Raw genomic sequence first — 14,784 nt, 5'->3', positions numbered from 1 at the left:
CTGAGTTGGGGGAGGGCCAGAGAGAGAGAGGGGAGAGAAAATTTCAAGCAGACTGTACTGCCAATGCAAAGCTCAGCATGGGCTCAAACTCACGAACTATGAGATCATGACCTGAGCTGAAGCTAAGAGTCAGATGCCTCACTGACTCAGCCACCCAGGTGCTCCTGAAAAATGTTCTTAAACTTTGTGTTTATAGTTAACGTTTGTTATATGCTTTTTAAACCTTTTTTGTCAGTTGTAATTGGCCTTAGTTTATATGTTCTGAACTCTTAAATAAATATCATGAACAAATGGATGTTTAGTTTTCTTTCATGTAAAAGAAATATTACGCCAGGCAGTGTAATGGTATTTGGAAGCTCCATGCAATCATTTGGAACCCAGGACCCTTTTGTCTTTCTTTTCCATCATTCACAGCCTGTGGCTTCCATATTCATGGTCGCGTTAGCCTCCACTTTAGCAGATGGAGTTCCAGTGATCACATCAGTATTCTAGGCTGGAAGAAAGAGCTGGAGTAAAATGGAATACAGGATAGGTGGTGATCAGTGGAGTGGGAGGAATATTTCAAGGCAAATTCAAAATATTATGCAATATCATCCATAAATTTTTAATTATGTCTGACTTACAGGGAAGGACCCTCTTTTTTTTTTTAATTTTTTTTTTTTTTAACATTTATTTATTTTTGAGACAGAGAGAGAGCATGAACAGGGAAGGGTCAGAGAAAGAGGGAGACACAGAATCTGAAACAGGCTCCAGGCTCTGAGCTGTCAGCACAGAGCCCGACGCGGGGCTTGAACCCACGGACCGCGAGATCATGACCTGAGCTGAAGTCGGACACTTAACCGACTGAGCCACCCAGGCGCCCCAGGACCCTCTTTTTTGAAAGTGAATCATCCACATTATTACATTAGTGATATCAACAATAATTCCTTCTTATACTTTAATACTTAAATCTTCAGAAGTTGGACTGTTAGCCTAAAATCAATAAGAAATTGAATGGGGGTGGGGAAAGGCATGATATTTCATAATTAAGTTAAAAAACTAACCAAAGTGTACGACTGCAGAGCTATCACTTGACCAAAGCATATGTAAGGAAGATACAGGGATTTTAGTTAACCACAGACTCTTTTTTTTTTTTTTTTTTTTGGCTCACAAACTCTGTCTTAACAGTATGGTGTGTCTGCTGTAATGACAAACATCCATAGGCTGCATTTAAAAAGTATAATATTTTAATTATAGGAAATAATAATCCTTTTATATTTTGTCCTTGTCTTACTAATATCTATAATATTGTGTCCAATCTAACCACTACCTTTGATGAGGAGAACCAGCAAGTTAGAGGATGGAATGGTATGCAGAGGAGGGCAGCCAAAATAGTGAGCATGTCTTCCATAAGGGAGAAATCTCTTTTTGCCTCATTCTTTGCCTTAGTCAGTTTGGGCTGCCGGTAACAGAATACCATAGACTGGCTGGCTTAAACAATAGCATTTTATTTCTCACATTTCTGGATCCTGGGAAGTCTGAGATCAGGGACCATCATGGTTTTGTTCTAGTGAGGTCCCTCTTTCTGGTTTGTAGACAGTTGTCTTCTTGCTATGTCCTCACATGGCCGGGAGAGATCATCTCTCCCTGTCTTTCTTATAAGGATACTAATCCCATTCATGAGGTCTTTGCCCTTATGACCTAATTACCTCCCCATCTCCAAATAACATCATGTTGGGGATTAGGGCTTCAACATATAGGTTTTCAGGGGATAGAAACATTTAGTCCATTGCATTTTCCATTGTAGTCCCTCTTTATAGCTAGTGCTTGCTTGGCATGTGATAAGTAATTGATAATAAGTAAAAGGAGAGAGAATAGACATTTATTTCATTTACTTAACTCATGAACTTAAATTGTTTTTTCTTACAAATAATATTCAAAATATTATGCAATATCATTCATAAATTTTTAATTTTTAGAGAAGGACCCTCTTTTTTGAAAGCTAATCATCCAGTTACATTATTACATCAGTGCTATCAACAATAATTCCTTCTTAATTTTTTTTAAGCAATCTTCACACCCAGCATGGGACTCAAACTCAACCCTGAGATCGAGAGTTGCATGCTCCCCAGACTGAGCCAGCCAGGCGCCCCAGTTTTGCCTACAGTTTTACTCTGCGAAATTGTCTTTAGAATTTATGGTATCATTGTTCTCGTTATCATCCTTGCTCTCCTGTAGGTAATCTATGGAAGCTGTTTTGACATTCCTTAAGCATTTTTGCTTGACGTTATAAGCAGAGTAGTGAAACACTGAATAACTATGTAGAAAAGGAAATTAAAACCTTTTGGGTGTTAATCATCTTATGTTTGTGCCTGGAGGCAAATTGTACTTTTTTTTCTTTAGAAATTTGGCATCTTTTATAGGAGAAGGGGTTACAACTTTTGTGCAAATTAATCCCTTTACCTTTGTGCTTAGAGATCAATCTGTACTTTTTTTTTTCCAGAAATAAGTAATCTTTTACATTTGTCATATGTATATATTTATGGTAATGAAGATTTTTAAATTAAAAGATTTAATTTTAAGGTATACTTTTAGGTGGACGATGAAGATTTACAAGATGAACCTCTACAGATCACAGTTCTTGACCATGACACATACAGTGCAAATGATGCCATTGGTAAAGTGTACATTGATATTGACCCTTTACTCTACAGTGAAGCTGCAACAGTCATCTCAGGGTGGTTTCCAATTTATGATACCATACATGGTAAGGAGTATATTTTAAGAAAATAAATCATAGTTTTAAAAATTTATCCTTAAACACTTTTGTGCTACACGTGGTGGTTTTAAAATATCTTTAAAAGATGTTTTCTTTAATAGTCATAAAGTATTATTGGTAGAATTGTTATTTTTGTGAACATAATTTGAAGTAATCCCTTCTAAATATATGCAGTATAGTAAGTTAATGCATTATTTAAAAATCATCTAACATTGGTACTATTTCTGAAACATTTTCAAGTGGATAATGTTGATATTTTTCTGCTTAAAAATTCTTCAGGTTTTTTGTTGCCTAAAGCAGGGTTCTCAAAGTGTGGTCTGGGGACACCTAGGGGTCCCTGCACAGGTTCTATGAGGGAGATGAGAAGTTTTAATATGATACTTACATGTCATTTGCCATTTTTATTCTCACTTTCTTACAAGTGTACAGTGGAGTTTTCTAGAGGTTTTATGATGTATGGTGTTACCACACATTGCAGAGCAGAAATGAGAATCTAACTGTATTCTATTAAGCTAGACATTATAGAAAATTACAAAAATGTAACAGTGCTATTTTACTAATTTTTTTTGGTTTTCAAAATAGTTATTTTTATAAAAATGTTTATAGTAATATTTTAAAAAATTCTCAGCTTTAATTTTAATTTTCATTCTAAATTTTAATTTTAATTATAACATGGTAAATGTTGATAGATGACCCGTGTAAATAAAATCTCTTTGAGGTCTTCGATAATTTCTAAGATTGTAAAAGTGGTCCTGTCATTAAAACGTTTGAGAACTGCCAGCCTGCAAATATACCGTTCTTTTAGAATGACAGATGGACCCGTAAAGAGCTGGCAGATGTTCCTCTCTACAGTCTAGCATCTTTCTGCCTGTTTTACATTTTTGACCTGGCAATTCCATTGATAGTAGTTTATTATAAGAAAATTAAGATGTTTGCTGAGATTTATGTAAGAGTGTGTTTATTGTGATACTTAGATCCTATTATTATTTATTAATGTTTACAATGGTAAAATGTATTGGAAAAGAGGATTTACTTAAATAAATTAGAGCATATATAGACCATGAATTATACAGCCAGAACAAAATGCGTGTTTTAAGAATACAATGGCATAAGGAAATAAAAGGATTTGTGAAATTGTAAAATTTTATAGAATTCAGATTATAAAACATTATTATAGGATGATTCCATATTTGTTTAAAAACAAAAGAATTGCATATATGTGATATCATTGGATAAATTGGCAGAATACATAATAAAATGTTTATTCTTGGATAGTTTTATTTCTGGACTGTAATCCTATTTTTCTTCTTTTCCTCTTTTACTTTTTTCTATGTAAATGTATTATCTTTGTAGTTAGGAAATAAAATCCAATCCCATAGTAAATTACCAATAAAACAAGCCACTGGAGAATTAATCTGGGCTTGGATTAAAGGCATAGCAGTATGAATGAATGAATTTTCTAAATATTTTATATTAAATACTGTTTATAATTGGTTTAATATATTTATGGACCCTTTGTTAGGAATGTAATCTCTTATTATTTCAGTGGGTAAATGAGCAAGTCACTCTTAGAAGGCCTTCTTCAATAAGTATGAATTTGACATGAAGTCAGGACAGTCCAGTAAAAATATTTAGTGAATGTTAAGAGATAGAGACTGGGTCATTTTTATTTATTAGGTCATGTTGAAAACCCTTATTTTTGGAATTTCTTAGCTCATTTTAACTTACTACATTCATTGAAAAGAATGAAACTTCTTTTGTGTTAAATCAGATTCTTCCATTAGTTGTTAAGACCATTTACTCTGGGATCATAAAGATCTGACTTCTAATCCTGGCTGTACTACTTAACTAGTTATTGACACTGCAAATTATTTAACTTTTATTAAACTTTAATGTCTTCCTCTGTAACGTGAAGATGATAGTACTACGGAAATTGCCTTACTGGGTTGGTGTGAGCACTTTGAAATACTACTTATAAAGCATTTAGAATGTTATCCATGCTCACTTGTTACCTTCATCATCATCATCATCATCATCATCATCATCATCATCATTATCATCGTTGTCATCACTTTAAATGGGGCTCCTTTCCAGTTACACTTGATTCAAATAAGTAGAGACTTGTAATAGAAATGAAAATTCTATTCATTCTTTAGTGGATACATGTTCTTCAGAAAATGTAATAAATTACTTACAATGAACATAATTAGTAAACAAAGCATTGCTATTATGATTGATATGTTATTTTTTTAATTCTTTTTTTTTAAGTTTATTTATTTATTTTGAAAGAGAGAGAACAAGTGGGGACAGACAGAGAAGGAGACAGAGGATCTGAAGTAGGCTCTGTACTGACAGTAGAGAGCCCAATGTGGGACTCAAACACAGGAACTAGGAGATTGTGAACTGAGCTGAAGTCGGACGCCTAACTGACTAAGCCACCCAGGCACCCTGATTAATACATTATCTTTAAATCATCACTTGGCATTCATTTGCTGGATTATTTAGTTGTGCTTTATTTTGTTAACGTAGAAACTTGATTTCCTTTTGAAATTCTAGGTATCCGTGGGGAAATCAATGTAGTTGTAAAAGTAGACCTCTTCAATGATTTAAATCGATTTAGGCAGTCATCATGTGGAGTCAAATTCTTTTGCAGTAAGTAAACACATTTTATTTCTCATTTAACAGGAAACTTAACTTTTAAATATAGGAAATCAAATATTTCATAAAGCTAATGGAAAACCTATAATACTTTGGTTTTAATGCCAAAGAGAAAATTATTAATTTCTTAGAAACAATTATTGTAGCTCTGGGGACTATTTATCTGATTTTAAAGTAAATGCAATCTTTTTTTTTTTTTTTTTTTTTTTTTTTTTTTTTTTTTTTTTTGAGTTCATAGAAATTTTTGTTAGAATAGTCCAGTGGGACATGAGGTATGCATGGTTATCATGCCTACGAGGTCAGAGGAGTTTGTGAGGCAGCAGGAAGGAGATCACTCTTCCTGACCCTACTCTGGCTTGTACTCCAGCCTCTACTCCAGACTCTGGAAGGAATCACATTAAACATTGCTGGTAACAGTTGCTTAATGCCAGTAGAAAGAGTGACTGGTGAAGATTTTGGGTTCTTTCCAGAATTTTAAATAACAATCCATATATTAATGAAACAACTTAATCTTGTTTACTTAAATCTTATGTTAATAAATATTGGGTCCAAAGGTGGAGAATTGATTGCTAAAGCACCACATAATAATACAACTCTGAAATATCTAAGAATGACTAGAAACAAGTTTGAAAATACAGGTAGAATGTTTTTTTTCAGGAATGCTACAAATTAATTCATCCTTAGAGAAGTGATATCCTAGTGACTGTGGTCTGGAAATGCAAAATGTGCTAGCATTTGCTACAGTCTTACCTGAAAACCAAACAACTAAGGGAATAAGCCTATACCTGCCTATACTGTATGGTGAACAGGAAGAGTCCACAGTTCATCTAGGCCACCTATTGAAAGAAAATCACTGCCTTGCTGAACTGCTTATGTGTAAGCATGATGTTCTAAAACAGGTGATTCTGTATCTGAACAGTAGCATATGCTACCTTGATGTCAGCTGATTGTCAGTAGTCAGCAGCAACATAAGGGGAGATGGACTTGTACTTTCACAATCAATGAAAAAAAATCCACACTCTCATATCTACATTTGGGGAAACAAATTTGATGAGGCTACATGTGTGACATAATTAGATTTATGCGGAATGGGCTGTCTAAAATTAGATAATAGAGATATGGAGCCATTTGTGGTGGGTGGACATGTGTATTTTGAAGACTCTAGTGGCCTTGCCAAGCATTATTATTGGACACAAACTTATGGAGAAGCTTGCAGCCACTCATCTAATGCAAATTTTACTCTTGTCCAGTAGGGCAACCTCTGAAAAACAAGCTCTGAAATAATTTTCACATATCTTCATTATTTTCACAGAGATGAATATTTTACTGCTTATTAAGTTTTTCTTTTATGAATTAGAACAAGTAGCTCTTGTCAAATGTGAAAAAGATATGACTGACTATAATGAACTATATATAACTGTCAAAAGAAAAAGAAAAATCCATTGTTATTTTACTGTAGTATAAGACACTGTAAGATAGGAGCAGAGCACTCTAGCCAAACCTTGTGGTGCTATCCAAAATTCAGTAGGCATCTACAGTTACAGTCCCTCAAGTGCCACGTAGTATGGGCTGGCATTGGCAGATGTGGGCAGTCACAACCAGCCTCGATTCATAGGGTTGAAAACTCCTAAGTAGTTGAGTTAGCTTTAAGGCATGGATGATACCCATTTTAAGAGACTAGTTTGGTGTAGATGTTCTCAGGTTTTCCCCCCGCACCCCCCTTTTTGTTGTTGTTGTTGTTGTTTTTGTTTGTTGGTTTTAGGTTCTCCCCTTTTTGAATCTGACTAGATCTTATTTTAAATTTAATGACATTTGAAATTCTATATATTAAATGAGTTTGTTATGTAGTATAGACTGCCGAACCAGTTGGCCATATGGCCATGGATTATTGGAAACTGCAGGGCTTTATGACTCCTCAGATTATGTCAGAAAGGTAATAGTTTGATTTTTGAGGCTGCAATATGTGTTGTACAGAACTTTTTCAAAGTACTTTGAATAAAGTGTTTTGTATTCATTATCCACTTTCTGCCTATTTTTTTAATGATTAACCAGATGACTTTAATTTTGGTTTTTTAAACTTTGTATTGAATGCTGTTTAAGGTTGTCTATAGCTGTTTTCTAAATTATAAAAATACGATTTGTTTCTACTGTGTTTGCTGTAAGAAAGATGAGAGGTCTCATTAAAGAAAATGATTATTTCTAAGAATAATATGGAACTTAGAAGACTGATTGGAAGTATAACTATTATAATTACATTGAAATTAGCACAGTAAAAGGCATTCTTGTATTATATATTCAAAAGGTAAGAACTTAGTTGTAAATTGTTTTAAATTGAATTTAATCTTGTGATAAATAGAAGCATAACAGGTAATTTCTTTTAACAGCAACATCTATTCCAAAGTGCTATAGAGCTGTAATAATTCATGGGTTTGTAGAAGAGCTTGTAGTCAATGAAGACCCAGAATATCAATGGATTGATCGAATTCGTACACCAAGGGCATCAAATGAGGCCAGACAGAGACTCATTTCTTTAATGTCAGGTATTTAAAAAAACAAAAACAAACTTTCTTACTGATTTATTTAACACTGTTACAATTTTTACTTCCTTTTGACATGCTACCTGAAAGTTAACAGTGAGGGCTATGAATTATGAATGACTGATTCCCTACCCTTGGCCCCATCTTCCTGAACATACCTGCATTGCCATTTTATAAGAGGAAGTCTGAACCAGAAGCTTGTATTTCCTTCTTAACTAGGTAGACAAAGGAATTTGTGCTCATAAAGTGGCCTGGTAGAAAGAACCCTGAGCAAGGAAGTAGGGAACTGGGTTCTAGTTTTCCTTCCTCTAGCATTTCTTTGTAGTCAGAGTTTAGGTACTCTGTCTAAAGTTTTTTGTTGCCTTTTCATAGTCCTTCTCTGACAACTTGGTGTAGCTCCCTGTATTTTTCCCTGACACTCTTACCCCATTATGTTTCTTTATTTTTCTTTGAGGAACTTGTTTACCATTTAAAATTTGTATGTATATGTAAATTTACATGGATATAAATTTACATATATATCTGACAATAAGTGTAAATATTATGTTTAATAAATATAAATATTTTATACTTACATATAATAAATTTGTTTTAAATATAAATTATAAACACCTTTATATTACATTAATATTACATATTAATGAATATACCAAACAATATTTATGAATCAGTATAAATATATTTATACCTAATATATAATGTTACTATATTAAATAATATATCTTTTTTGTTCACCTCTGTGTTTCTAGCACTTAGAAGAAAGGAAGAATGCCAGGCACATAGTACACAACCAAAAATTATTTGGTAAATGAATGCATGAATGAGTGAATCTTAACTTGCCGCATCTGTAAAGTGCCACTAGTAATATCTTACCTCCCTGAAATGTAGGAGGTTGGAGCAGATAATCTTTTAGGTTCTTTTCAAGTTCTAAAAATCTGTGATTTTTTCCAAGTCTTTTTTTATTGCTACCATATCCAGTCTTATATCATGTAATGTCAAGATCTGAAGCAGAATGAGTTTTCTTCCTTTTTTTGTAGGTGAACTGCAGAGGAAGATTGGCTTGAAAGTACTTGAAATGAGAGGAAATGCAGTTGTTGGGTACTTACAATGTTTTGATCTGGAAGGCGAATCTGGGTTAGTGGTACGCGCCATAGGAACAGCATGTACACTGGATAAACTAAGTAGCCCGGCAGCATTCCTTCCTGCATGTAATTCCCCATCCAAAGAAATGAAGGAGTAAGTATGAATCAATGAATTGTTCTTATGGAGCTTTTTATCTTTTACCTATATGCTTTCATTTGATTTGAAATATTCTAGTAGACTGGTTTAACATACATTTTTCCCTGTGGTGATTGTTTTTTCCTTTGGTGATTTTTATTAAAGGTGACATGAAAACCTGAAGGTTGAAAGTATTTAGGTGTTCCTGATATTTTATTTATACTGTTTTAATATGAAATTCAAGTTAAGTAATGTAAAACTAAACTGAGTATTTCAGATCTTTAGACACCTTATATTTAAAGCTTAAAATGGGTGTTTATGGAATTTTTACTTACTCTCTGGGAAATGCTTAAAACCCAGTACTATACTTGATAATCTTACTTTGCTTATTAGCAACATAGTATAGAAAGAAGTAGTATAGCAGGAAAGGTTGACCTGTGTAGGGGTCTCAAATGTAAATGTCTACAGAGACCAGATAGGTTATATATATATATATAAATAATTGAGTGTAATTAAATAGGGAGTACAGAGGACTGTGTAAAGCCCATGGTGACACTTTTTTTCTGTAAAAGGCTGGATAGGAAATATTTCATGCACTAGCCGTACAGTTTCTGTCTTTGTTTATCAGAAAAAAAAAGGGGTTTGTTGATTTTGATCTAAAGGAATTTAGACTCATACATTTTTAAAAAACTAAGCGTGATTCAACAAAATACTTTGGTTGGCTGGATTTGGCTTATGTGTTGTCATTTGTGTCTAAGGCAGAAGATTTTCAATATGGTGGTGATCTACAAGGAATTTTTATTTTTATTTTTTATTCATTTATTATTTTTTAAGTTTTTTTTTTTTTTTAATGTTTTTTAAATTTATTTTTGAGAGAGAAAGAGACAGCGTGCAAGCAAAGGAGGGGCAGGGAGAGAGGGAGGCACAGAATCTGAACCAGGCTCCAGGCTCTGAGCTCTCAGCATAGAGCCTGATGTGGGACTCGAACTTGTGAACCACGAGATCATGACCTGAACCGAAGTCAGATGCTTAACTGACTGAGCCAGCCAGGTGCCCTAAAAGTTTCTTTAAAAAAAAAAATTTTTTTTAGTGTTTATTTATTTTTGAGACAGAGACAGAGCATGAACAGGGAAGGGGCAGAGACAGAGGGAGACACAGAATCAGAAGCAGGCCCCAGGCTCCAAGCCATCAGCACAGAGCGTGACGTGGGGCTCGAACTCAACTGCGAGACCATGACCTGAGCCGAAGTCAGACGCTCAACCGACTGAGCCGCCCAAGCGCCCCTAAAAGTTTCTTTTTTAAATTTATTTATTTATTTTGAGAGAGACAGAGACAGCATGAGTGGGGGAGGGGGGCAAAGAGGGAGGGAGAGAGAGAACCTCAAGCAGGCTCTGCACTGCACGTGAGATCATGACCTGAGCCAAAACCAAGAGTCAGATAGATGCTTAACTGACTGAGCCACCAGGTGACCCTGAGAATTTTTAAAATGAAAGTTTTCGGGCCGCCTGGTTGGCTCAGTTAAGCATCCAACTTCAGCTCAGATCATCATCTCATAGTTGGTGAGCTTGAGCCCTGCATCATGCTCTGTGCTGACAGCTCAGAGCCTGGAGCCTGCTTTGGATTCTGTGTCTCCTTCTTTCTCAGCCCCTTTCAGGCTCATGCTCTGTTTCTTTCTCCTTCAAAAATAAATAAACATTGGGGCGCCTGGGTGGCGCAGTCGGTTAAGCGTCCGACTTCAGCCAGGTCACGATCTCACGGTCCGTGAGTTCGAGCCCCGCGTCGGGCTCTGGGCTGATGGCTCGGAGCCTGGAGCCTGTTTCCGATTCTGTGTCTCCCTCTCTCTCTGTCCCTCCCCCGTTCATGCTCTGTCTCTCTCTGTCCCAAAAATAAAATAAACGTTGAAAAAAAAAATAAATAAATAAACATTAAAAAAAATTTTTTTAAATGAAAGTTTTCTGTCATAATGATTGGGATGAGGAGGACGATCATGGTTGAGGACTAGAAATGGTGACTGTCCTATACACCAAGGGACAACTCTGTACAATGAAGACTTGTTCTTTTTTTTTTTTTTTTTTTTTAATTTATTTAGAGAGAGAGAGAGCAAGCAGGGGCGACGTGGGGGAAGGAAGAGAGGGAGGGAGACAGAATCCCAAGCAGGCTCTGTACTGTCAGCACAGAGCCCTGTACAGGGCTTGAACTCATGAGATCATTACCTGAGCTGAAGTCACGAATCGGATGCCTAACCAACTGAACTGTTGGCGCACCTGGACTTGTTCTATCCTAAATGCCAACAGTACTTCCATTGAGAATCACTGATTTAGAGATTCTTGTAGATTAAGGATCACAAATTTTTCTTGGTAAATGACCAGAAGGTACAGGTAAATAATTTAGTCTTTGCTAAAATAACTACTCAACTTTGCTATTGTGGCATGAAAACAGCCATTGACAGTATGCAAATGAGTGAGTGTGGTTGTGTTCCAATAAAACTTGATTATTTACAGAACAGATTGCAGATTATTTACAGAACAGACCTGTAAGGTATGATTTGCTGACCCCTGCCCTATATTATCAGGGAGTCAGGATGGATTCTGTAGTCAGAAAAATCTAAATGCTTCCCAGTTTAGCAGTAGTCAAGAGAGGTTGACTAGAAAACAATTACAATCTTTTCTTTTTCAATTTAATTTTAGTTCCAGTATCATTAACATACAGTGTTATATTAGTTTCAGGTGTACAATATGGTGATTCAACTTTTCATTTATTTTTAATTTTTTTTTAACATTTATTTATTTTTGAGACACAGAGAGAGACAGAACGTGAGCCGGGGAGGGGCAAAGAGAGAGGGAGACACAGAGTCCGAAGCAGGCTCCAGGCTCTGAGCTGTCAGCACAGAGCCCCACATGGGGCCCAAACCCAGGAACTGTGAGATCATGACCTGAGCCAAAGGTGGACGCTCAACCGACTGAGCCACCCAGGCACCCCTGATTCAACTTGTTTTTTAAGCAATATTTTTAAAAATGAGATTTTCCTTTTAGGCTTATTCTTTTTGTTTAATTATTTCCCTTCTGGTAGCCTTCAGTTATTTAGATTAAATTTTAGTCACAAGAGGGAGCATAGTATTATATCTATTGCCTAATTTTTTTGGGAAATCCCTTGACAAGTGAAATAATTGTTTAAAGAAAGCCACTTATATTTTTAATGTTTATTTTTGACAGAGAAAGAGGGAGAGCGAGTGAGTGAGCAGGGGATAGGCAGAGAGAGTGGGAGATACAGAATCTGAAGCAAGGTCCAGGCTCCATGCTGTCAGCACAGAGCCTGATGTGGGGCTCAGACTCACGAACCGTGAGATCATGACCTGAGCCGAAGTTGGATGTTTAACCTACTGAGCCACCCAGGCGCCCCTGTGAAATAATTGTTTTAAGTAAACTGAAGAGTGAATTTGCTTTATATTCCATTTAAGATATGTCTTAGAAAGATATGAACTGCCTGCTACCACAGGTAAAGTCAAATTGCAGGTGTAACTTTTTGAGTGATTCAGGTTTTATTTTCATTTTCCACACCAAATTAAAGACCTGGGACCCTCCTTCTCTTGCCACCATCCAGTTTTATCTAAGTTGCCTGAAGGGGTCTGGCTTTGTAGCTGTGATGTCTGAAGTTTTCCTCTTTCCACTAAATTACTTAGTGGAAAGAATGCTGTATTATCTGTTGGTGTCTTAGGATGATATATTGATAGTAATGGAGTACTTTTTGCCTACATTCAGGAATAGTTCCATTAATGTAAGTCTTCTGGGATTGTGTAAGTGTTCTTATTTTCTAATTTTGTTGTAGCCATCTGCCTTAAATTGTCAAATATTCACACCATGAAGAATTTAAGTTGCTTCATTAAGATTTTCTGAAAGGCATCTTACTACCACAGTCATGCTGTTTAAAAAAAAACAAAACTAACTACTACTCAGGCTTCTTTATTTTAGCCACCTTCTTTGTATTTTTGATAATGAATCAATTTAGGTGCTAGTTGAAATTGTTTTATGATTCAACTGATTGTAATAATTATAGATGTTTAATCATAACCTTGATTCTAGATAAGAATTTGATAAAAGGTAGTTTGGATTATATTCCTGTCTGAATGGATTTATTAGAAATGTCACTGAGGTATTATTGCAAGATAATCTTTCATACAAGGAGACTGATAAGAATTAGAACTCCAAGAATACAGATGGTATTTGGGATTTTAATTAGATGTCATACATTGAAACTTTTACAATGTTCATTTTATTTTATTCATTTTATTTTACCTTTATTAATGGTGTGTTCTACTTCATTGGTTTATTTTTTTCCTTTCAGATGGTTAGTGTAATGCATAATATAAATCTCTTTGATATGTCCTTGCTGAAGTATTTTGATGATAGAAAGTGCATTTAAATACAATTTACTGCTTCTCTACTTACAAAAAAAGTACTTTCTAAGAGATGTTAATTGTAATTTCTCCTCTGTACATCCCTGATTCTTAGAATTTTTAACTTCATTAGTCACTTCAACAGAGAAAGAAAAAGCAAATAAAACCTCACTCAGTTGTTTGTATACACATAGGTCACCAATGAGATGTTTGATTTTTATCAGTTGTATTAAACACATTTTTAATTTAAACTAGTAACAAAAACAGAAACATTGTCCTATTGTAAAATCAGTGATGTTTTCAGAAAGTAGTCCGTAGACTATGTGAAAGACCTATTGTTGCCCATTAATGATAGCTCATGTTTGAACCTTGACAGACTGTGATTGTTGGGAATGTTCACTGGCCAGTAAAAAAGAAAAGGCCAGGAAGAGTTGAGCTCTTGATCTGCTTTTAATTTGAATTCTAAGAAATGAGGATATATTTTTAGAGTATATTCACATTTGATTCTTTTTCCCTCATGCATGAGTGAAGGCAGTACGTAGTGAAATAATTGCTAATATGAAGTATAGGATTCTTAGTTTAATATGCCATTCCTACCATTCAACGTAACTGTGCCCTTTTAGCAAAATTTCCTCATGAAAATGTAAATATTATATGTGAATATGTATCTGTGTATGTGAGCTAAATATATCTATACATACATATAGATATGATCTTGCAGGATGTCAGTTGATATCTTACAAAATTTCAATTCAGAATGTAGTTTAATAAATTCTGTTTAAATTTAAATAATATATTCTGTTTGACAGCTAGATAAAAATTATCTATATTGTTTTATTAATGTGTTTTGAAAAGCAATGTCCCCTTGCTTTGTTTTTTTTACCAGTGTAACCTGTTTTTTAAGCAATATACTTGGTATGCTAAAATACTGGAATGTTTACATTTGCTTATATCCATTTAGTTCATTCATTTTTCTTTGTACTGTCATTTCTCATATTCTTAAGTACTACTATTACAGAAACAGTTCTGTTAAATTTTCTTTATGGAAAAATATAATTAATTACATCCATTCAGTTTCAGAAGTAACATAAGAACTTTATATTTGACTTTTCACTTTTATGGGTGTTTTGTCCCTAAGATACTGTGTAGTAAGTAAGCTTTATGGTGATGAAAACATTTTAAACATCTTAAAATACAAATCTTAGTCTTTTTCTTATTTA

The 14,784-nt window shown here is 34.6% G+C and overlaps 1 protein-coding gene and 1 pseudogene across 9 annotated transcripts in view; both read left to right on the top strand.

Annotated features, from left to right (window-relative positions):
- C2CD5 (C2 calcium dependent domain containing 5) overlaps positions 1–14,784 on the top strand; it is a 100,284-nt gene that overhangs the window by 19,731 nt on the left and 65,769 nt on the right. For all 9 annotated transcript variants that reach the window (XM_042946042.1, XM_042946039.1, XM_042946035.1 and 6 more), the window contains 4 exons: positions 2,575–2,746; positions 5,315–5,410; positions 7,801–7,956; positions 8,991–9,189. In XM_042946042.1, coding sequence (XP_042801976.1) covers positions 2,575–2,746; positions 5,315–5,410; positions 7,801–7,956; positions 8,991–9,189 — 623 coding nt within the window. The remainder of the gene's footprint in view (positions 1–2,574; positions 2,747–5,314; positions 5,411–7,800; positions 7,957–8,990; positions 9,190–14,784) is intronic.
- Positions 5,682–6,402, top strand: LOC122224348 (annotated as a pseudogene).

The sequence above is a fragment of the Panthera leo genome, chromosome B4 (assembly GCF_018350215.1).
Source record: "Panthera leo isolate Ple1 chromosome B4, P.leo_Ple1_pat1.1, whole genome shotgun sequence".
Lineage (NCBI taxonomy): Eukaryota > Metazoa > Chordata > Mammalia > Carnivora > Felidae > Panthera > Panthera leo.
Note: the sequence above shows the minus strand (reverse complement) of the source record. Positions and strands in the feature narration are given on the sequence as shown.